Source organism: Phocoena phocoena, chromosome 10 (assembly GCF_963924675.1).
Source record: "Phocoena phocoena chromosome 10, mPhoPho1.1, whole genome shotgun sequence".
Classification (NCBI taxonomy): Eukaryota; Metazoa; Chordata; class Mammalia; order Artiodactyla; family Phocoenidae; genus Phocoena; species Phocoena phocoena.
Window position 1 is genome coordinate 72,774,854 of NC_089228.1, and position 22,736 is coordinate 72,797,589.

The 22,736-nt window shown below is 53.4% G+C and overlaps 2 protein-coding genes across 9 annotated transcripts; one reads left to right on the top strand and one right to left on the bottom strand.

Moving 5' to 3' along the window:
• The first annotated feature begins 917 nt into the window (after positions 1–917).
• On the top strand, positions 918–20,748 carry PPP2R5D (protein phosphatase 2 regulatory subunit B'delta). Of its 6 annotated transcripts, none has more exons than XM_065884528.1 (16): positions 918–1,196; positions 6,096–6,176; positions 15,179–15,398; positions 15,654–15,853; positions 15,952–16,062; positions 16,184–16,276; positions 16,702–16,832; positions 16,970–17,029; positions 17,136–17,244; positions 17,459–17,512; positions 17,821–17,991; positions 18,098–18,225; positions 18,872–18,973; positions 19,070–19,142; positions 19,285–19,401; positions 19,548–20,748. In XM_065884528.1, the coding sequence occupies exons 1-16, from the start codon at positions 942–944 to the stop codon at positions 19,683–19,685; spliced, it is 2,043 nt and encodes a 680-aa protein (XP_065740600.1). In that variant the 5' UTR covers positions 918–941; the 3' UTR covers positions 19,686–20,748. The 6 variants fall into 6 exon arrangements, with proteins under 6 accessions (XP_065740600.1, XP_065740602.1, XP_065740605.1 ...); XM_065884530.1 differs by having other exon boundaries at positions 1,070–1,196; positions 6,096–6,173; positions 15,188–15,398; XM_065884533.1 differs by having other exon boundaries at positions 1,095–1,196; positions 6,096–6,173; positions 15,206–15,398.
• MEA1 (male-enhanced antigen 1) lies at positions 20,633–22,367 on the bottom strand. Of its 3 annotated transcripts, none has more exons than XM_065884538.1 (4): positions 22,283–22,367; positions 21,520–21,799; positions 21,334–21,436; positions 20,633–21,028 (listed from the first exon to the last, which is right to left on the bottom strand). In XM_065884538.1, the coding sequence occupies exons 2-4, from the start codon at positions 21,787–21,789 to the stop codon at positions 20,877–20,879; spliced, it is 525 nt and encodes a 174-aa protein (XP_065740610.1). In that variant the 5' UTR covers positions 21,790–21,799; positions 22,283–22,367; the 3' UTR covers positions 20,633–20,876. The 3 variants fall into 3 exon arrangements, with proteins under 3 accessions (XP_065740610.1, XP_065740612.1, XP_065740611.1); XM_065884540.1 differs by having other exon boundaries at positions 21,520–21,882; positions 22,283–22,317; XM_065884539.1 differs by lacking the exon at positions 22,283–22,367 and adding an exon at positions 22,174–22,254.
• Between the last annotated feature and the right edge of the window lie 369 nt (positions 22,368–22,736).

Below are 22,736 nucleotides of genomic sequence, written 5' to 3' on the forward strand. Positions count from 1 at the left end.
TGTTTGCGTTGGGTCTTTGTTGCTGCTGGCGGGCTTTTGGAGAAGGGGGGCTACTCTTCGTTGCAGTGCGCGGGCTTCTCATTGCCGTGGCTTCTCTTGCTGCAGAGCATGGGCTCTAGAGCGCAGCCTCAGTAGTTGTGGCCCATGGGCTTAGCTGCTCCACAGCACGTGAAATCTTCCTGGACCAGAGCTCTAACCCGTGTCCCCTGCATTGGCAGGTGGATTCTTAACCACTGAGCCACCAGGGAAGCCCTACTACATTGTTTCTTAATCATCTATTTATACACGGCTGTTAACTTCACCAGACTCTTAACTCCTTGAGGGCAGGAACTGATCTTATCCATTAGGACACTGGCTTTGGCAGGGTGGGGAGTAAAGGATGTATTTCCGAGACACTCAACAATGAGGTAGCATTTCCTCTGCGTTCCCAAGTGCTCAGGTCTAGCCGGTTCCCCAACCCTAGAGCATATGCAGTAGGAACGGGGATCCTCTTCCCAAAGTTGCAACAAACCCTAGATTCTCATCTCATTTCACCCCGGTCCCGGCCTGCCAGGCTTCCCCTTTGATCCTCCTCAAGCCTTGTCTTGGAAAGGATGCCCTCGAGGGCTCCTGGTAGCTCTCTCCACCGATTTTGCGTAGGCAATTAGTGTTACGTTACCCTGACGAAGAAAGGCACCCTTCATTTTAGGGCTTCTTTCCTTCAATTCGGACTGGGCGGAATCGCAGTGGGGAAAGAGTGAGAACCACTTTAGAATTGAACGGGCCGCGAAGAACGGCCGAGGCTGAGGCACACCAGATGCCGAAGTGCAGCACTGGGTGCAAAGCCCGGGCATCCCCTGACCCGCGCCTCTCACGCTAAGCTCGACCCCCTTTAGGGCGGGACCTCCCACTTCAGCCAATTCTGGGAGCCGAACCCTGGCGGTTTGTACTCTTCCTTTCCAATGAGAAAAAAAGGAAGCCGCTTGGTTCCAATGACCAATCGGAGAAGGCGGCGCCTGGTTGTCAGGCAGGTTTGTAAGAGTTCGGGCCAATTGGAGACACAGACACCGCTCGACCCGGGCGCAGCGCGCAGGCGGTGGCGAAGAGAAGCCGAGCGGGCCGAGCGCGGCCGAGCAAAGCCGGAGCCGGAGCGGGGCCGCAAGAGCCGGACCGGGTCCGGACGGGTCGAGATGCCCTATAAACTGAAGAAGGAGAAGGTAAGCGTGGCCCTTTCCCCCGCGCCTCCGCCTCGGGGCCTGCGCGGAGCTCTGGGAGGGGCCCGAGCCAGGCCCGGGACAGCCCCAGACTGACCCTCCCGTCCGGCCCCCGCAGGACTCCCGGGGCCGGCCCTCCGCCCCGGCTGCTGGTCGCACCCCCAGCCTGTGCCGCAGCTGAGAAAGCTCCCTCCCTTGTCCGGCGTAGAGTCCCCCGACATGCACCTCCCTCCACCGACCCCCGGCCCAGGGTAACCTCCTCCCTCCAGATCCTGCCCCACTTCCAGGTTACTCCCTTGCCTTTTCTGCCCCCATCCCGCCCCCATCCCTTCCCCATCCCCTCCCCATCCCCCACCCGTTTGCCGTTTGGGACAGCCGCTTATCTTGAGATTGCACCTCCTTCCAGAGCTAAGCCCCCTCTCCAGCCTCGCGCAGCCCCTTCTCTTCCCTCCTCTTCCCACCCGCCTGGGCCTGGGCCTGGGCCTGCCTTCTCCACCGTCCCCTACAGCCCCTTCTCCCTCCCTGCCAGGCTCCTTGACCTAGAACGGCTCTGCTTTCTCTCTCCTCCACCGAATCTGGCCTAGGCCCCTCCCTCTAGTTCTTCCTTAACACACAAACTTGTAAACCGGGACTGAGCCCTTCCTTCTGCCGATGGAACCTCGGAACGTCAGGGTGTCTGAGCGCATTCAGTGCAATCCCTAGTGATACAGATGAGGAGACTGAAGCCCCGACAGGGGGACAGGGGAAGGGACTTGGCCAAGGTCACACAGCCTGCTGGAGGCCCAGCTGTAATATCAGGTCTCCTGACTTAAAGGCCTCTTCTGTTCCAAAACCCCTCTAACAGGCATCAACCCACTCCCAGGTTCATCCTCAACCAGTCACCTTTCCTAATCTGGACAGGCTACTCCCCTTATTCCTAATTGAAGATAACCTTTGCATTTTTCCTTTTTTGTACCAGTGCTGGGTTTCTGCCTTTCCTGGGCCACACTGTCCTCGAATTGGGAATCTGCCCTCACTATCAGATTAGCTATCCTTCTTACTCCACAGGGCAGCCACCCCTGGACACCCTTGCCTTTGTCTTGTTGTCTTGACACAGACTGTTTCTTGATGCTGCCTTCTTTCGCCTTCCTCTTCTACCTCCGAACTGCCTTCTCCTCTTCTTCATCCCTGTCTTTCCCTACCCTCTGTTTCCTGCTGTTGCTGATGTCTGACTCAGAGGTGTGGTTCCTTTGAGGTACAGACGCACACAGAGGATGCTAGGATACCAGTTCCAGCCTCCCCCAGCTTCTTCTTTCCTGGGGCTGGTCCTTCATGGTGGGTGCTAGCTCTGGCCTGGTGTTCTGCTCACCCACTTTATGACCCCAGAGGTGTCTTGCTTTCATTTGCCCTCTGATTGGCTGGGTTGCTGGGCTGCCATCTCTGACCTTATCAGTTAAACTCCCTATCCTGGGGCTGTTGGAGATTTGCCAGGCAGCTCGGATTCTGGATTGTCCCCATAACCTCTCAGGGCCTGAGATTCTGAGTGTTGAGTTGGTGGTGGTATAGCAGGCACTGAACCTCCTTGGGTGCTGAGCTGGGCAGGTTTGGGTGCCCCACCCAGGCCCTGTGTCTTTGGGGAGCAGGCATGCTGAGGTGGTTTGGGCAACTTAGCGGTAGGTGATGCACAGAAAAGTCAGCCACACCAGGGGCTGAAGGGCTCCTACAAAGAGTGTGGAGAGCAAGGCAATTCAGGGGAAGCTGGTGAGGTCCTCACTGATCTGTAGTTGTTAGTCTGATGGAACAGATACTGTCCCATCCACAGAAAGCCTTAATCTACTAGAGGACTGAGAAGAAAAAGAAAAATTCTTAAGACTTGCTAGGACCACAGGTGTTAAGTGTTTGGTTGGGAAAGAGTATGGGAAGGATTGGTTTGCATGGGGCCAGGCATCTCTGATCCCCTTTAAGGTTTAACTTTCCACTTTTGATTTCTAGTTGCATTTGGCCTCCTTCAGTGGTTGACAAGTCCTGACGATGTCACTGGGGTTTGCCTAAAAGGGGTGGGGGCAGAGAGGAGGCGGGGATGGAGGGTCTGTTTTGCTCATCCATCACCTCTCCCCTTTGTCCTTCATCTCTGCTGGTCCCATGCCTGGCCTAACCTCATGGCCTCCTCCCTGAAGCCCATCCTGAACCCTTAGTTGGGGGTGAGCTCTCCCTCCTCCTCTGGATTTGCAGAGTACTCGGTAGGTCACTTATGGCCCTTTTGTGTTCCCTTGGACTGGAATTAATTGTAGACAAGTCTTTTCTTCCCCCTTGAGGTAATAACTAAGTTCCATTTTGGTTTGGCATCTCCTTGTACACAGTAGGTGCTCAATGGATGAGTGCTGAGTCAATCCTTGGGGAGATTTTCATCCTTCCTCTTCCCTCATGTTCTGATCTAAGACTTCTCTCTTTTAGGTTCCTGGGTGGTGGCGTGCCTCTGCTCCCTCCCACACTCTTCTTGTTCATAATAATAGTAATAACATTGACTAACATTTCATTTTTCATGTGCCAGACACTGTGCTAAAGGGAATTAGGGGTACTTCCCTGGCGGTCCAGTTGTCCCGTGCTTCCACTGCAGGGGCCACAGGTTCGATCCCTGGTCGGGGAACTAAGATCCCGCATGCTGTGCGGCACAGACAAAAAAGAAAAAAATTTAAAATTTAAAAATTTTTTTAAAAATAAAGGGAATTAGGTACTTTGATTGTCAGCACTTAATAGGTGAGGAAACAGGCTCAGCGAGGCTAGTTAACTTGCCCATGATTGTATAGCCAGTAAGAGCTGGGCCAGGAACATAGGGCTGGCTCTAAACCACATTGCCGTGCAACACTGGACAGCTGGGCTGGGCTGAAGTGTGTGCATTTCACCTGCTCTGCGGGAGCCAGGGAGCAAGGGTGGTGGCCTGGTTCCCATGCCCACCCCCCAACACCACCCCCCAGGCGGCCGGGATCTTTCTTCTGCACATTGCCTGAGAGATATGTCTGAGTGCTGCAGGGTGGGTGGAGGGGTTCAAAACGGAACAAGGAGCTCACGATCAAGGAGAGAGGTGAGACGTGGGTGCAGATGGGCCAGCTTTGTCCGAGAGGCCCACGTCTGGGGTGTGTGCAGACGGTCACCTCAGTGTTGCGTCCTGCCTGCACCCCCCCCTCATCCTTTTCCTCTCCACCCCACACTCTGCACCACTCGCTGGCCCCTCGGCAAGGGGTGAGTGTGCCCCGCCTGGTCAGTGGGCCCTGGGAGAGTGCCTAGCCACCCAGAGCACAGGGCTCCTTCCCACTGCTATGACTGCCTGGAGCTGCTCCACACCTGGGAACGGCTTCCTGCCTCCCCACCCCCACGAAGCCTTCCCCCTGCTCCAGCCTACGCAGAGCTCTCTTCTCCCTGAAATCCTTTTGCCCCCATGGGTATAATCACTGGATTTAACACTTCTCACTGAAGGGGCTCAGGTGCTATCAAGGGGCAGAATCTCAGAGCTAGAAGTGATTTCCAAGGTCCTCCGATCCGATCTGCATTTAAGGCTCGGGACCCTTTTGCATCATGCCTTGGAGGAGGCACGAATGCACCTCTGCTTGAATGCTCTTGGGTTGGGGAGCTTACCGCCTCACTAGGCAGCTGGTTTCTGTGCAGCTGCTCCAGGAGAAAAGTCTTCCTTCTTTGGAGCCTCAGCCTGTCTTCCTGCCACTTCTGCCTGTGGCTCTTGGGCCTCTGGATCCACATAGAACAAGTTGCATCTTTAGTCCACATGGCAGCCCTTCATTTATTCGTAAAGATCCCTCTTGCTCCCCCACCCGCCATGACTCCTCCCTTCCATTGTTAACTATCCCAGTTCCTGCAGCTGTGGCTCTCAGGACCTGCTTTTGAATCTACTCCCTCTATGGGTTGTATATTCCCCGAAGAAAACCTAGCATTTGTCTTTGTCCCTCCCAAAGTGTGATGCTCTCGACTGAACCAGATCCTCCAGAATGGCCCCATCAGTGCCAAGGACGGGGCGCTTCCACGTCCCCTGGTGCCAGGCACTCTGCACAGGTCTGTTAACTGGATGGCAGGTCACATGAGCTGCCGTGGCAGTCACAGCACATGGATGATTTGTGTTGAGCTTGCAGTCAGACCTAAATCCCCAAGTCTTTTTCACATTTTCCTCATCCTGTCCCTGGGCAGTTGCTTTTTTTTGGCCCAAAGCATAGGAAGAGATGCTGGGCAGGCCAGGGCTCTGAGCCAGCAGCTAGGTTCCCAAGGGAGACTTTGGACTAGTGCTCATTCTTTATAGCAATTCTGGGCCTTATCCCCATCCCTGTCCTTGTGCTCGTCTACCGAGGCGTTCTTGGGACGATTCCTTTACCTGTTAGCATCCCTGGGCCCCACTGATTATGCCAGTAGCAGTTTCTAGTCTGGGTGCTGTTTGTGATATCCTAAAAAGGCTTCCAGGTCTTTCCAGACGGCCTCGAGGGTAGAGTGGTGACTCCCTTCCCTCCAGCATGAGAGCCTCAGGCCCCCTCTGCCCGCTTTAGCCAGAAGCCAGTCTGAGCAGCCTCTTCCATGCTGCTTCTCCCTTGAGCCTCGTCACCCTGGTTCTTACTTGACCGAGGCCCTAACGCATACAACAGCCTTGTGAGGTGAAGGAGCACGGTCACGCTGGATTATTGTGTGTTAGAGTTGTCTTCCTAACCAGATTCTGAACTCGTTGGTGCCTTTGAGGGACTGAATCTCCCTTTGTGTACCCCAACCTGCCACCCCACCGCCCCAGGTTTAAGGTAGGTGCTCAGTGGTGCTGATTGACTGATTGATTCAATTGGACGGAGGAGAATTACAACAGAGACCTGAGGGATGAGGATGAGGCCTCTCCCTTCCTTGGCATCTGTTAACTCTACCTCCGTCTTCTCCCTTCAGGAGCCCCCCAAGCTTGCCAAAGGCGCGGCCAAGCCCAGCAGCTCAAGCAAGGATGGTGGAGGCGAGAGCGCTGAGGAGGTAATGAATGTGGGCATAGCCCTAGTTACAGTGCAGGCGCCAGTTCCACCTGCTTGATGGCCAGTGGGGTGGGGGATCTCAGGGGGCCGGAGATTATTGGGGCAGAAGGGAAGGATACTTTCATAGCCAGGGAGGGGCCTGGACAGCGCATCCAGACTGCCCTCAGGCAGGCTTTCCCTTTGGCAGCTATGAACCAAATAAGCCCTCCAGTTTTTCCGATTCCGCAGGGATTCCTATGAAAGTCAGTTCTCTGTCTACCAAAGTGTTGAGAATTCCTTTTCTCTTAGGGCAAAAAGCTAGGGGCACTGAGTCCTGGGGAGGAGGGAAAAGTACACGGGTGCACATGGGTGCTCAGTGGGGTGACTTCAGTGTAGCTCTGGGTGGGGCAGGGGTGGGGAGTGCCTGATGTCCTTGAGTCGGGCAGGGCTGGGCCCAGCTCTCTTGGTCCCGATCAGATGGGAGCCGCTGAAGGACAGGCATGAGCAGAGGTCAGCGCAGCTTGGCAATCTAGGGCTGTAAAGCAATAAATGGCAAGCAGAGAGCACACAGGGGTGTGGAGGGACTTAAGGAAGTCCAGAGTGTGTCCATGGAAGTTTGGGAGTGTGCTCAGTGAGATGCTTGGATGCTGAACGGTCCTGGGAGCACACTGAGCAGGTGCCTGTGTTACCCGGAAGCTGGTGATCCTTGCTTTCTGTGCTTCCTCCCTCCTGTGCTAAACTGTTCAGAGGGATGGAGGTGAACAGGAAATGGAGCTGTCTAATTCTGAGCAGGTCTTGTGGATTGGGGGCAGGTCATGGAGAGGAGATCGATTAACAAGTGTTTGGTTGGGGTTAACTCTGGATTTGGATTTTTCTGGATACTTCTGGTCCCTGTCACCTCCAAAGAGAGCCAAGCACTTTTCACACCTGCGACCATCATTTTACCCTCACTTGAGTGATGGGAGGAAGCAGGGAAGGTTTTCTCCATCTTACAGACGTGAGAGTTGAGGACCACAGAAGAGAAATTCCTCCTTCCTCTGCACATACACTGGCATCTGAACATGTCTCTAGGCCAGTCCTTGTCACTCAGTGCTGGCACTGTTGGTTCCCGGATGTGTTTCTCTCCACCAGACTGTGAACTCTGAGGGAAGGAGCTTGCTTCTTCCCCACACCTGGGTGCTGACGCCCTTGGTTCACAGGAGATCACCAGGAGATGCTTCTGGAGGGCACACCCTCTGGGCTCAGTCTCCCCTTCAGGAGCCGTGACATGTGTGGGACCCACAGGGAAGGTGGCGGGAGCCGGCAACTGATACTCAAAGCAGCAAGAGACTTGGAAACAGGATTTAAAGGGACAGAAAGGAATAGCTTGGGGGGCCACTCCTGCCTTCTACCTGACTCCCTCCTGCTCATTCAGTTACTAGACAGATTGGCTGTCATTTCCTGGAAGTAGCCCTCCTTGACCACCTGCCCCCATCCCCATGCCCAGGACGCGGTCAGGGCCCCTGGTACCCAGCATCACTCCACGGCAGTGCTTAACCACAGCTGTAATGAAACAATTCCGTGGGAATTCATTGTGTGTCAGTTGTCTCCTGTGTTAACACTTAGCTCCTGAGAGGCTCTCGCTCACACCGAAGGGCCTGGCCCACCGGAAGCACCAGCATTTGAATGCATTAGTGAATGGATGAGCAAACAAACCAACTTCAAATTAGACCTGGAAGGAACCCTCTCCTTTCATAGGAAAACGAAGGCTCAAGCAGCTTAAGAAATAAGCTGAGACCAGCTGCTGTGATTTCTCCACCGCCCTCTGGAAGAGGAGAGTGTCATGTTCACCTTGGGCTCTGTTTTATGAAATGCCGCTCAGGGCTCACCTGTCTGAGGCAGCTGCAGGAATTCTCCATGATTTTGCAGAAATGCACCCAGGTGGCCCCAGGCAGTGGGACATGGAATAGTTGGGGGCCAGGCTGTGAGGCCCAGGTCATCAAAAGCTGTTTGTCACAGTCCTTCTCTTGCCCTTTTTCTTTTTTTTTTTTTTTTTGATGTGGACCATTTTTAAAGTCTTTATTGAATTTGTTACAATATTGCTTCTGTTTTATGTTTTGTTTTGTTTTTTTTTTGGCTTCGAAGCATGTGGGATCTTAGCTCCCGACCAGGGATCGAACTTTTACCCCCTGCATTGGAAGGCAAAGTCTTAACCACTGGACCGCCAAGGAAATCCCTCCCTTGCCCTTTTTCTAGTCCAGAATTTTGGGTTCTTACAGCCAAACTTACCTCGTGTCAAGCATTTGCCAGTCTTTCCAACTGATCTTAATAATCTATAGCAGCCAACATTTATTTTATTGAGCAGTTACTTGTGTATTAGTTTCCTAGGACAGCCATAAGCAATTACCATGAATTGCGTGGCTTAAAATACCAGAAATTTATTCTCTCATAGCTGTGGAGGTCAGAAGTCTGAAATCAAGGTGTCAGCAGGCCATGTTCCTCTGAGGTTCTAGGGAAGAATCTCTTCCACGCCTCTCTCCCAGCTTCGGTGGCTTTCAGCAATCTGCTCCTTGGCTTGTAGAACCATCGTTCCAATCTCTGCCTCCGTCTTCACTCAGCGTTCTCCCCGTGCCTCTGTCTCTGTGTCCAAATTTCCCTCTTCTTATAAGAACACCAGTCATCTTGGATTTAGGGCCCACCCTAATCCAGTATGACCTCATTTTAACTTGATTACATCTGCAAAGACCCTGTTTCCAAATACGATCACATTCATAGATGTTGGGTTGATGTGAATTTTGGGGGGACACTGTTCAACCCAGTACAGTCTGTCCCAGGCACTGTGCTAAGTGCACATGCATTTAATCTTATAATCGTCTCATTTAATCTCTACAGCAGTCCCTGAGGTCATCTGTTATCATCATTAGCCCCATTTTACAGAGGAAACTGAGGCTTAGTGATGTTAAGTAGCTTTTACTCAGCAGTAAAACAGCAGAGCTGGAATTCAGCCCAGGTCTGTGGCCAGTCCTCCCGTGTTCTTAATGACCTAATAGACTGGTTCTAAGATCCTAGAAGAGTCTTAGAATGGAAAGGAGCCTTGAGAGATTAGGTCAGACTCTGCTACAAGGCAGGGGTCTTTCCTGGCCTGTCTTTGGAAAAAGCATTTCAGTGCTGTGGACTTTTCTATGTGCTGTGCCCTGTCCTGAGTTCTGGGAGCAGGGACAGAGGGAGGAAGAAACGATGCTGGTCTCCCCCACTTCAGCCTGACATCACTGTAGCCAGAGTTGTTACCCTAAAAACATTTTTGGTCCTATCAGTCCTTTACTTAAAAGCCCCTCTTGGCCTCTCATTGCTCACAAATTCAAATACGCAGCCTCAGGCCTCCTGGGCTGGCCCTGCCCTGTTCTTCCAGCCCCTCTGGACTTTCCGTCTTCCAACCCGACAAGCCTTATGTGGCTCAGGGCTCTTATTGGTGTCATCCCATTGGCCTGGACTGCTTTATCTCTCTCTTTTCATTCTTTGCCTAAACCCGTGTTTATCCTTTAAGAGACAAATCAAAAGTCACCTCTTCAGGGAGGGCTTCCCTGATTCTTCAGGCAGAGTTTGTCACTCAGCCCTCTGAGTTCCTGAATCCTTTGCGGCACTCTGGTTTTGCATTGCCCTGTACTAATGGCCGCTTTCGTGTCTGTCTTGCCCACTGGACTGTGAGCTCTTCGAGGGCAAGGGCCATGTCTTATTTACCTTTTAATCTCTAATGTGTAGCATGATGTTTACTGAATAAATGAATTAAGAATGGGTATGGGGGGGCTTCCCTGGTGGCGCAGTGGTTGAGAGTCCGCCTGCTGATGCAGGGGACGTGGGTTCGTGCCCCGGTCCGGGAAGATCCCACATGCCGCAGAGCAGCTGGGCCCGTGAGCCATGGCCGCTGAGCCAGCGCGTCAGGAGCCTGTGCTCCGCAACGGGAGAGGCCACAACAGTGAGAGGCCCGTGTACTGAAAAAACCAAAACAAACAAACAACAACAAAAAAAGAATGGGTATGGGGTTAGCCAAAAAGTTCATTTGGGTTTTTTGTAAGCTGTTACGAAAAACCCAAACGAACTCTTTGGGCAACCCAACAGCGCTCTAGGTGTCAATACAGGAGAGAATGCCTCTCTGATTTTCAGGGTTTGAAACTAAAATGATCTTCACTCAGCTAGTTAATTCATTATGCAAAAGCTATAACATTAATCTTTGCGTTTTTCACTGATAATTTTATCTTTCATCTTTCTCCTACAGTACCTTCTATAGTGCTTAACTTATATTTCTGCGTCCTACTTTATGTTTAAATATATGGGTTTAATGATTACCGGTGTCTGTGTTAGGGTCAGGTTGGAATGGAATTGGTTCAGAGTGGGCAAGTGTAGTTGCAGTCTCCTGAGTGTGAGGGTGGTGTATAAATTCAAAGCCCGACTGGAGGGGCTTCCCTGGTGGCGCAGTGGTTGAGAATCTGCCCGCCAGTGCAGGGGACACGGGTTCGAGCCCTGGTCCGGGGAGATCCCACATGTGGCAAAGCACCTAAGCCCGTGTGCTAAAATTACAGAGCTTGCACTCTAGAGCCCACGAGCCACAACGAAGAGTAGCCCCCACTCACCGCAACTAGAGAAAAGCCTGCGTGCAGCAGCTAAGACCCAATGCAGCCAAAAATAAATAAATAAATTTATATTAAATAAAAAGCCCCACTGGATTGCAGGAGGCCCGAATCTAGGAAGGCTTCTTGGAGTTTGGATCCTGTTGCAAGTTTAGAAGTGGGAGGAGTGGTTGTTCAGGCAGAGGAGACAGCCACTGTGGAGTCTCAGAACTGGGAGCAGGCAGGTCACCAGCTTGCCTTTGGGCCGTGTCCACCCATGCTGATGGCTGCAGAAGGTTCTCCTGGGAATGCAGCTGCCTCTCGTCTCCAGCCCAGGTCAATAAAGGAGAAGTTGGAAGCTAGAGCTTTTAGGAGAAAGGGTTGAACGCGAAGTGAGTTGCTGGCACACACCTATACTCCCTTCTGACAAGTATGTTTCCAGGGATTTGCTGGCTGCCCCAGCTGTCTCTCAGCTGCTCCTTGTATCCGGGGCCTGGGAGCCAATGGTCCTTATAAAACCAGGGTGGCCCAGTGGGCTGGGGGCGGGGCAGACTAAGCCGGCTCAGCTGCTCTCTGGCCACCCCAGCCTTCAATAATGCCATCCTGAAGGGGAAGGGACCTTAGGCATCACTCATTGGGTGGCTTTTTAAACTATGATTTTCAGCCATGCAATCTCTGTTTCTTAAAACCTTACTTGGGGGCTTCCCTGGTGGCGCAGTGGTTGAGAGTCCGCCTGCCGATGCAGGGGACACGGGTTCGTGCCCTGGTCTGGGAAGATCCCACATGCCGCGGAGCGGCTGGGCCCGTGAGCCATGGCCACTGCGCGTTTGGAGCCTGTGCTCCGCAACGGGAGAGGCCACAACAGTGAGAGGCCCGTGTACCGCAAAAAACAAAAACAAAAACACCTTACTTGGAGAGTGTTTGGACTACTGATCTAGTCCAACCCTCTGCTCGTTAGCAGAGAAAATTGAGGTCTTGCTTTTCCCTTTTTGGGAAGAAGGCCTCCTTTCTCTGGATGTCCCCTCAGTGCGAGGTTCATGGAGATGCAGGGTTTCTGCATCTTATCTGGGAGGATGGAGAGAGACATATTCTTCCCGAGTCTTGTTCCTCAGTTGCCACTGAGCCCCTCAGCCTAGTATCTCTGATGTTTCTCCTTCCCACTCTGCTCCCACCACTGTGCAGGGCTTTGTTCTGAAGGTCCCCGGTCAGGACAGGAGGGACTTATGGAGATGGGCCTGGGCTTGGTGTCCCCCGCCCGCCCCACCATCAATCAAATAACCAGTCATTCGCTGAATGCCTGTTAGGTGCCAGTGCCAGTGCTGAGGAGACCCAGAGGGGCACAAACCAGGGTCCTGGCTTTAAAGAGACTTGCTTTCTAGTGGGGAGATGACACATGAGCAAAGTGATCAAGAGGTGTCACTGGGGATGATCCCAGAGCCAATGGAACAGACAAGCAGTGTCAGAAGGTTGAGGGTGGAGGGTGGACATGCAAGTCCTGGAGTGATTGGAGAAGGCTTTTTGGAAGAAGGTGGGTTTTGAAAGATGCAATGCCTTCTTGGGTTCTCCCATTTTATTTTATTTTTTTTGGCCACGCCATGTGGCTTGCGAGATCTTAGTTCCCCATCCAGGGATTGAACCCGGGCCCACAGCAGTGAAAGCCGGAGCCCTAACCACTGGACTGCCAGGGAATTCCCTGGGTTCCCCCATTTTATTTATTTATTTATTTTATTTTTTATTTTTTTTAACATCTTTATTGGGGTATAATTGCTTTACAGTTCCCCCATTTTAAAACAAGAAGGATAATGAACTCTAAGGAACATTTGAGGTGTGCTACTTTCAGGAATTTCCAGGCTGTATTCCTAAAATCCAGGGATGGGAAATAATAATAATAACAAGAACAATAGTAGAAGGTACTGCTTACAAGACACTTCTGTGTGCCATATACTGTTCATTTAAATCCTTATTACAACCCTGTGAGGTAGTACTATTGCCATCCCCACTTTACAAATGAGGCACAGAGAAGCTCTATGACCTCCTGGAGGTTACTCAGCTAATAAATGGCAGAGCCAGTAGTCAAACCCAGGCAGTCAGGCTCAAGTCTGTGCCCTTGACTGTTAAGCTCCACAGACAAGGACTGGGTTGTTCCTGCGACAGGGAAATGGGGAGAGTCTGATGCGCACCAGGCTCTGGCCCCCTGGCCTTTTGCCTCTCTCCTTCATCCTCTACCAAGGTGTGATCCATCCTCCGTATACAGGAAGAGAGACCCCAGACTTCAGGGTGCCTTGCATTGTCTAACCAGAAAAATCACACTGGTTGAGTGTAGTCATGGCAAGGGAGGTGTGTGATGACTGCTCTTGCCCCACTTCTTTGCATTCCCCTAGTCAAATTGGTGTCTGGGGCTCATTTCAGGAGGAGGAGAGGGCCAGATGGCCAAAGCGGTAATGAGCTACACTGGACCCAAGGCCTGCCCTGGGCTGGATCCAGCACTCCTTTCTTGCCTCTGACCCCCAGATAGGTCACAAGCTTGACGTAATTGTTTCTATAAAAAATTCAAGAGCATACGAAGCGTAACATTTGTCTTCCTCCTTGCCCCTTATCCCAGAGAGTTTCATATTCTCCCATTCTTATTTTATGAAGTAAGAGTTTATGGAGGGGGCTGGAGAGGAGGCGGGGATGGCAGGTGTGAGCACAGGAGGACCGTTTTCCTGTGGTGTGGGCACCCAGCTGGACGTGACCTCACTCCTCTGGTCCTGTTGCAGTCTCTTCTCTGGTTGGGGGGAAGGGCTGTCCTGTGGTTCAGCCTCTCCCCTCTCCCAGCAGGGGGTTACCTGGACAGTACCTGTGAGTGGACAGCCCTGCAAACACCTGTTTGTGTGCTTCTGAAAATGGGCTTCGTGGGGCTCTGACACCCGTGTCTGGGAGGAAGTAAAGAAGTAACTTTTGGAAATTAGCTGTATTTCTCCCATTATACTGTCTTTTTTTTTGGCCGTGCTGTGTAGCTTGCAGGATCTTCGTTCCCTGACCAGGGATCGAACCCAGGCCCCGTGCAGTGGAAGCATAGAGTCCTAACCACTGGACTGCCAGGGCATTCCCTATTTCTCCATTATAAAAGCAGTGTCAGCCTGTAAAAAATTTAGGAAAATAGGAAAAAGTCATGTCTCATTCTGTCATTACAGGAGATAGTCATGAACACAATGCACTTGTCCTTTCTTTTTCTTAACTGGATTTTGGGTTCTGTGCATGTCTTAATATGGGTGAGCTCATTTTGTATATACAGGTTTGTATTATCCTTATTTTACTTAGCATATAGGAAGCAATTTTCTCTCATTCCATAGCTTTAGTCTTTTTGTTTTGTTTTTAATTTTTATCAGCGTGGTGATAGGTGCATTGTTCAGAAGGTCGGATAATACTCTCAGGCTTGCAATGAGCAGGGCAGCCCTGTCGCCGGCCCCTCTTCTCCTGTTGTTTCGTGGCAACCACAGTCACCTCCTAACTCTTTCCTTGCAGATTGACTTTTATACCTCCAAATAAGATCCTTTTACTGCTTTTTTTTTTTTTCCTTTAATTTGTGAGCTTTAGATATCTCTTGACTTCCTAATGTGGAAAATTAAGGCCCAAGTGTCTTATACCTCCGTGCAGACTTTTCCCCTCCTCTCAGAATACTTATCACCCGTTTTGGGTAAATTACTCTGACTGTGTAAACATTTTTCACAGCTGAACCACGTATGATTACATTTAGTACATAGTTTTCATAAACATAATTTTAACTCCATGATTTCCATGTATTTATATACTTGCCATTATAAATAAGACCATAAAAAGTGTTTTTGCACAAAGCCCTTTTTTATATTTAGGATTTTGCTTAATCTATATTTCTAGTAGTTAAACTGCTGAGATATGGGAAGGAGTTTCTTTAACTGAAGTCACACGTTCAGTAAACGATAAAATAGAGTCATCTTCGCTGTACTGCTTGATGCATTTTTACATATGTTTATGCTATGAACCACCTCCCAGACTCAGTCAAGATACAGAATGTTTCCATTAGTCAGAAAGGTCCTCGTGCCCCTTCTCAGTCACCACCCGCATCTCCCCAACCCACACCGCTGCCACCCCCTCCCCGGCAGGAGAGCCACTTGTCTGACTTCTGTCACTGTCAGTCCATCAATTAGCTTTGCCTGTTCAGGAACGGGAGTGAGCGTTTTGAAGGCTCTTGATGCACAGGCAGCGGGCATCACTTTGGGAGACATGCCTTCTAGACCGCTCCCTTCCAGGGCCACATCCCACAGTTATGTCTGACCCTGGTCTTGGCTCCTTGGGGGCAGGAGGCAGCTGCTTGCTGCCCAGGCCCGTAGAGGCATAAACGGACCCGGGGCTGGGCGGTGGGCCAGGCCTGGGGTGGGAAGCGTAGCTTGGCAAGTGCACTCCAGTGACTCGCTCGTTTGACCAGGCCCAGCCCCAGCCTCAGCCGCAGCCGCCACCGCAGCCGCCACCGCAGCCGCCGTCATCCAACAAGCGTCCCAGCAACAGCACGCCGCCCCCCACACAGCTCAGCAAAATCAAGTACTCAGGGGGGCCCCAGATTGTCAAGAAGGAGCGACGGCAAAGCTCCTCCCGCTTCAACCTCAGCAAGAACCGGGAGCTGCAGAAGCTTCCTGCCCTGAAAGGTACTTGGGAAAGGTCAAGAGGGCTGCGGCATCAGACCTAGGGGACAGTGGGTGTTGGCGGAATAGAGGTTTGGGGGTGTTTGGGGGAGGGTGGAAGCTCTAGAGAATGTGAGGGGGAGTTGCGCTGGGGCTGGGGGTGGGCGTCAGGGGAGCAGGATGGTGGCAGGAAGGGATCGGGGAACGCCCTGCGAGGTGAGCAGGGCATAGCAGTGAAGGACCACAGAGGAGACCTGACCATGGCCCATCCGCCCCTAGACTCACCAACCCAGGAGCGGGAGGAGCTGTTTATCCAGAAGCTACGCCAGTGCTGCGTCCTCTTTGACTTTGTGTCAGACCCACTCAGTGACCTCAAATTCAAGGAGGTGAAGCGGGCGGGGCTCAACGAAATGGTGGAGTACATCACCCACAGCCGCGATGTTGTCACCGAGGCCATTTACCCTGAGGCCGTCACTATGGTAGGCACAGGGAAAGGGGAAAGCGGGCAGGGACTGGGGCCCCGGAAAAGCCCAGACCTGCCCAGAGAGCTCTCACCTGGGCCCTCCCTACCCCTCAGTTTTCAGTGAACCTCTTCCGGACGCTGCCACCTTCCTCAAATCCCACTGGGGCCGAGTTTGACCCCGAGGAAGATGAGCCCACCCTGGAGGCCGCCTGGCCGCATCTCCAGGTACCAGAGCAAAGGGGGCAGGGGCCTGGCTGTGGGCAGTGGGGCACTCTGAGCCCTGCAGCAAGGGGGCTCTCCCAGTCCTTGGGGAGTGCCCCTAAGTGATGCTCCTTTCCCCCCGCAGCTCGTGTACGAGTTTTTCTTACGTTTCCTTGAGTCTCCCGATTTCCAGCCAAACATAGCCAAGAAGTACATTGACCAGAAGTTTGTCCTTGCTGTGAGTCCCTGAAGTTCCTGCCTTCCCCTCCCAGTCCATGAACTCTAGCCCCACGTCCCCTGACTCCAGTCCAAGCTGCTCTTTTTGCTTCTGCTGAATATAGGTACTGTATTGGGTTTCAGCTGTGTCTGGTGCAAATTGACCATGGGGGTTAAACAAACCTACTCTGTCCATAAGAAGCTTCCAGCATAATGGAAGGAAACAAAAAAGCAACACTGTTACCGCCCGCCCCACCCAATGGGGAATGCAGCACGTATTCCCAGACATCACCTGGGGTAGAGCAGTGCAATAGAATCACTCTTCCCAGAGACTCGTCTCCACGCACCCTCTTCAGAGGGCTTCCTCTGGCCAGGACCCAAGTCACCCCAGCCCTGGCTTTCCCCGGCTCCCGCCTCACTGCCGCCTCTCCTCCTGCTTGCTCCCAGCTCCTGGACCTGTTTGACAGTGAGGACCCTCGAGAGCGGGACTTCCTCAAGACCATCTTGCATCGCATCTATGGCAAGTTTTTGGGGCTCCGGGCTTATATCCGTAGGCAGATCAACCACATCTTCTACAGGTGAGGCCAGGAGCCTGGGCTCAGGAGCAAAGCAAGCCCCTCACTAAGATGGGGTGGGAGAAGGGTGGTAGGCGGGACTCCACAGAATGCTGGAGGGGCATCAGGGGTTATCAAGAGAGTCTTTGTTCTTCCCTCAGGTTCATCTATGAGACAGAGCATCATAATGGGATTGCCGAGCTCCTGGAGATCCTGGGCAGGTGAGAGGTGGGGCGGGGGCACACATGCCTAGAAAAGGTCGGGAAGATTGGTGCATTGAGCTTAGACCTGGCCCTTTGGTCCTGACAACCCTCCCTTAACTCCCAGCATCATCAATGGCTTTGCCTTGCCCCTGAAAGAAGAGCACAAGATGTTCCTCATCCGTGTCCTGCTTCCCCTTCACAAGGTCAAGTCTCTGAGTGTCTACCACCCTCAGGTGAGCTGCCTTCCTCCTGCTGATCCCCAGCCCTGGCTGCAGAGAAAAGAGGGAAGGGGAAGCATTCCAGCCGTGATGGGGCGGCAGAGGGAGCAGGGGGCGGAATTCCTTTCCACGCCTCCCCTTCTGTTCTGGGGTCTGGTTTCTGTCACCGACCTCTCTGTGACCTTCTGAGCCCTGCACCTCACCTCCTTTCTGTCTCAACCTTCTGCAGCTGGCGTACTGCGTGGTACAGTTCCTGGAGAAGGAAAGCAGCCTCACTGAGCCGGTAACTCCCCTGCTGGGCCCCAGGGTCCACCTCTCCCTGTCAGCAGCACTTGCAAGTTGGTAGCTATCGAGCGGTGCTGTAAGGACTCACGGGCGATGTAACCCGACAGGGGACATGGTTTCCTCTCTAAAGGAGAAGTAAAACCTTTGTGCACCTAGGAAGCATCCAAGCCGGAGAAACACGAGCACTTAGCTGAGGCCACCCAAGCTGTGCCCACCGGGGTTGGGGGGAGAGGGCAGGGTGGCTTCCTGGAGACCCAGACAGGTGTTGAGTGAGAATTTTATTCCTGTGTCCTCCTCTTCTCGCAGGTGATCGTGGGCCTTCTCAAGTTCTGGCCCAAGACCCACAGCCCCAAGGAGGTGATGTTCCTGAATGAGCTAGAGGAGATTCTGGATGTCATTGAACCTTCAGAGTTCAGCAAAGTGATGGAACCACTCTTCCGCCAGCTTGCCAAGTGTGTCTCCAGCCCCCATTTCCAGGTGAGACCCAGACCCAGAACATCCCAGCCCCTGCCTCCCAGAAAACTGAGGAGGGTCTTCAGCATAGCGAGCCATGTCCCCACTGAGTCTCGCCTGTCCCCACCAGGTGGCAGAGCGTGCCCTCTATTACTGGAACAACGAGTACATCATGAGCCTGATAAGTGACAATGCTGCCCGAGTCCTTCCCATCATGTTCCCTGCACTCTACAGGAACTCCAAGAGCCACTGGAACAAGTAGGGAACTGGGGTGGCACTGGGCACTGAGGATCTGGTTTTGGAATGTGGGAGGGTGTGGATGGACTCAAGAGCCAGTGGTCTCCTCTGGTCCCTCAGCAAGCAGGGCTGGTGCCCACTGCATATTAATAGGGCCTTGAGGGACTGACCGGGGAGAAAAGATACCCACGTGAGAGATCTGTGCTACCCAGCAGCAGAGCAGTGGCCTCTGTCGCATCTCTTCTTGAGGTCAGATATTCTGCAGCTTTGGAGATGTAATTCCATGTTGTGAGAAGCTGATGTGATCCTCTTAGTATGTATTAAATCCCAGCATCGTTAAAAGGCTTTCCTGTTTAAAGCTGTGCGCTGGGAGGCCATTAGTGTGGGCTAGAAGAGTAGGAAGTAGTGGGGAAAAGGGAGCTCTTGGAGCTCCGGGTGCAGGAAGGATGGGCAGGCACACTCATATTTGTAAAGGGCCTGAACTGCCAATCTCAAGTCACGTGATTTGGCCAGAGCGATGAGCTTACACTGTACAGAGGCTGGTGGGATGGGAGTAGTACATGAGAAAGCTCTTAGCACAGACACCTTGTGGGAGAGAGCAAATTGAGGTCCCGGCACTGAGGGCAGGCTCTGGCCTCTTATACCTCGTCTTTCTTCCTGGTGGCAGGACAATCCACGGCCTGATCTACAATGCCCTGAAGCTGTTTATGGAGATGAATCAGAAGCTGTTTGATGACTGTACACAACAATACAAGGCAGAGAAGCAGAAGTGAGTCTCTCTCTCCTTGGGGGTGTTCCTCTTCCACACCAGCCCCCTGTGCTTCTCTCTCAAGCCCACCCCAATCCTGTCTTTTTGTTCCCTCAGGGGCCGGTTCCGAATGAAGGAGAGAGAAGAGATGTGGCAAAGGATTGAGGAGCTGGCTCGCCTTAACCCCCAGGTGAGGTGCTTCTGCCCTTGCCCTGAACTGAGGGGTCCAGCCTGGGTTGGGGGAGGGTTTGTCTGAGGAGGGGCAGGAAGCAAACAGGGTCCTCAGACTTCCCAAGTGGCTCTCGCCACTTGTCTGCCTCCTTTCCTCTCAGTATCCCATGTTCCGAGCGCCTCCACCACTGCCTCCTGTGTACTCGATGGAGACGGAGACCCCCACGGCAGAGGACATCCAGCTTCTGAAGAGAACGGTGGAGACAGAGGCCGTGCAGGTGGGAGGGCACGGGGACCAGAAAGACAAGACAGCCCGGGGAGGGAGAGGAGACAAGAGCCGCAGAGCCAAGGAATCAGGGCAGGAAACAGTGGGATTTCTCAGGACTTGGTCACCATTCCTCACCTCCTGCACATCCCCACACAGATGCTAAAGGACATCAAGAAGGAGAAAGTGCTGCTTCGGCGGAAGTCAGAGCTGCCTCAGGACGTGTACACCATCAAGGCACTGGAGGCGCACAAGCGGGCGGAAGAGTTTCTAACTGCCAGCCAGGAGGCGCTCTGACCTCCTCACCCTCCCACCACAGGGCCACAGCCCCACTCAGCCCTGGGACACTGCCCCAGCCCTCCACCTTCTGCTCCCCACTGGCTGACTTGGGGCAAGGCAGGGCCTCTCTGCTCTAGGGAGGGGGATGAGGCACTTGAAGCGGGGACACCCGCAGAGTGGTCCCTCTTCTCCCCCGAAACGTGTTCATGCCTCCCCGCGGCTAGTACAGACAGGCTGAGCGCGGCAATGCTCAGCGCTCAGACAACTTGGGGATGCCTGGCCCCCTCCTGCTCCTTATCCCACAGCTGCCTGTGGCTGCTCTGAGAAATACACACGGGAATAACGTGCTCCTCTCCTCTCCCCTGCAGCCCCAGTTGAACTCCAGGTGTCTCCTCCTTGTCTCCCTCCCCTGCAGGCACATAGGGAGCAGCAGGAGATGATTCTCACCAAAGTTATGTCAAACCCATTGGCCCCTGGAGTGAATTAGCTGGAGGGGAGCCAACCCCCAACAGCACAAATAGGCCCCCAGCCCCAGCAGTGTGCAGGCTGATGGGGCTGCATTATTTCCTCTTACCCCTGCCTGATCAAGACAACATAGGAGAGCAAAAGAAGAAAAGCATAGGCTTTGGACAGTAGGTGATGAATATAGGGCCCAGATGGACCAAGAGAAGGGGATGAACAAACACCCTACCCTGTACCCCCTCTTTGGTGAGCAGCAACCCTGGGATCACTGACATGGAAGGGACCATCCTGGGGCTGACTGCTTTCCTGTGCTGTTGGTCCCCAAAGCTAGGAAGAAGGAAGCAGGGGGCAGTGCCCTAAGCATGGCTCCCCCCAATACCTATTTATTTCCCTGTTTGTGCTGATACTGGGCAGGCTCTCACTTGTCCCTTTCAGGAACCTTGGAGGGGCGACGGGCTGGGGGGGGGGCCGGACCCGGGTTCCAGGGGCACAGGCAGTGCAGCTTTTGGCTGTGTACATAGGGTGCTTTATTCCCCACAAAGTGATACATGCTAAGGTGGGTTGGGCTTGGACCGTTGTCCCCATATGTACAGAACTGAATAAAGTGGGTCTCTGAGAAGAAGTCTGATTTGCCTTGACGTGGAAGGGAGATGGGGAGGATGGAGGTGGACATTACAACCAGGATGTGTTCAGTCCTGTGCTGGTTCTGGCCTGGAATGCAGGGAGATAAGGCATCTCTCAGGGTGATCACTTCCAGGAAGGGGCAGCCTGCCGGGCTTGGAGGGCCTTCTGTACCACATCTTCCCACTGGGCATCTGATATCTCCCGAGCCCAGGCAGGAACCCCTGGCGCAGGTAGGCTTACACCAGCCATCGTCCTTTTCACCAGCTCCACGTGTTCTGAAATCACAGGCAGACCAGTTAGGGGGTAGAAACGGTAAGACCAGCTCCTCTCCCCGTTCGTTGAATTAACCCAGAGCTTTTGGGCTAGTGAGGTCACTGAATCTGTCCTGTTATTCCTAGGCAAGCCTGCCCATCCTCCCCCAGCCTAGAAGAATAGCATTTCACCTGGATTCTGAAGTCTGCAAAACCTTAGATTACAAACTTGTTTTAGGAACAGGGTGTTCCTGTGACTTCCCTCTACTGGCACTAACCAGTTCCCTTCCTCCATTATTATTCCAGAATAAAAGAATGATCTCTTTTACCTGGGTCCATAGGAATAGAGCTGTGGTTGCTCGATGCTATAGCTCCCTCCTCGTCTTCATCCTCGCTTTCTAACGGTGGGTCTGGCAAATGAAGCCCCAGGGCCTGCAGAGCCAGAGACGACAGTTCAGGGCCAGTCCAAGGACTCCAGCTTCACCTGCTCAGGAACAATGCCTCCTCCACCATACCTGGATCCGATCCTGAATATCAGCAACTACATCTTCTCCATCCCCCACTGGTGCCAGCTCCACCTCCTCTTGTTCAGGATCTTGGTTCAGGGGCTGGTAGGAGTAGCCAGCTGGTCCTGCCCCCGTTTCCTCTTGCTCTTCCTCTGGTTCCTCACTGCTCCAATCCCCAGTGCCTTCTGTAGGGCCCTGGTGTGGCCCGAGTTCCTCAGTCTGATTGGGGAAGATACGTTCAGGACCCATGGTGTCTCCCCCTAGAACTACTGCTGCCATCGGGCAGGGGCTGCAAGAACAGGGCGGCAGGAGAATAGTGATGAGATGAAATTAAGTCCACCTTCAGCCTCTCATCCAGCTCTTTGTGGTCTCCTACGTCACGAAACATCTAAACGCCCCAAGTTTCCTGCCCCCCTCCCCACCATCCAAGCCTCTCCTGGGCCCTTCACCTCTTAAGCCGACTTATCTTCAACGGAGGCCCACCCGCCTTACTCCGCCAGTTCTTAACAGCCCAGCCAGAGGCCATGCCACCTCCCAAAAGACATCCCTTCGAGGACGCCCCTCCCCACCAGTCCACTTAGGAACTCCGGGTCGCCAAATAAGCTCCCCTAGACAAGGCGTACCCACCCCCTTCTCTCCTCTCCAAGGGGTTCCCCTCTGTACCGCCTGACGAACGCCCTTCGGGTCCCAGAGGCTTCCTTCAAACGGCCCCAGCTGCGGCGGCCCCAACCGCCCCACCAATTCTCGGCGCTGGCGTTTCCGCGCGCCTTACCCGCTCAGAGCCCGCTGCCAAACTCTCACCTTCACTTCCGGCGCGGCAGGACGTGCCGGGGTGCCTAGTCCTCCAACCCTGCCGCGCGCTCATGATTGACGCGAGCGAGGACGAAGAGTCCGCCCCTTGCCCCGCCTCCACCGTCTTCTTCCCGGACAACCAAGGACTACATTACCCAGTAAACCCCGCGATTTATTTTTATTTTATTTTTTTATTTAAAAAAATTTTTTTTGCGGTACGCGGGCCACAACAGTGGCTTCTCCCGTTGCGGAGCACAGGTTCCGGACCCGCAGGCTCAGCAGCCATGGCTCACGGGCCCAGGCGCTCCGCGGCATGTGGGATCTTCCCGGACCGGGGCACGAACCCGTGTTCCCCGCATCGGCAGGCGGACTCTCAACCACTGCGCCACCAGGGAAGGCCAACCCCGCGATTTTTGACACGTATCTGCACATGC

Bases quoted from the DNA above. Each gene is read 5' to 3' on its own strand.
- PPP2R5D (XM_065884528.1), top strand. From the start codon at position 942: ATGAGAAAAAAAGGAAGCCGCTTGGTTCCAATGACCAATCGGAGAAGG. The intron at 16,833-16,969 runs GTGAGGCCAGGA...TTCTTCCCTCAG, and splicing joins ATCAACCACATCTTCTACAG to GTTCATCTATGAGACAGAGC. The intron at 17,992-18,097 runs GTGAGACCCAGA...TGTCCCCACCAG, and splicing joins TCTCCAGCCCCCATTTCCAG to GTGGCAGAGCGTGCCCTCTA.
- MEA1 (XM_065884538.1), bottom strand. From the start codon at position 21,789: ATGGCAGCAGTAGTTCTAGGGGGAGACACCATGGGTCCTGAACGTATC. The intron at 21,437-21,519 runs GTATGGTGGAGG...CTGGCTCTGCAG, and splicing joins ATATTCAGGATCGGATCCAG to GCCCTGGGGCTTCATTTGCC. The intron at 21,029-21,333 runs GTAAAAGAGATC...CTGTGATTTCAG, and splicing joins CTCTATTCCTATGGACCCAG to AACACGTGGAGCTGGTGAAA.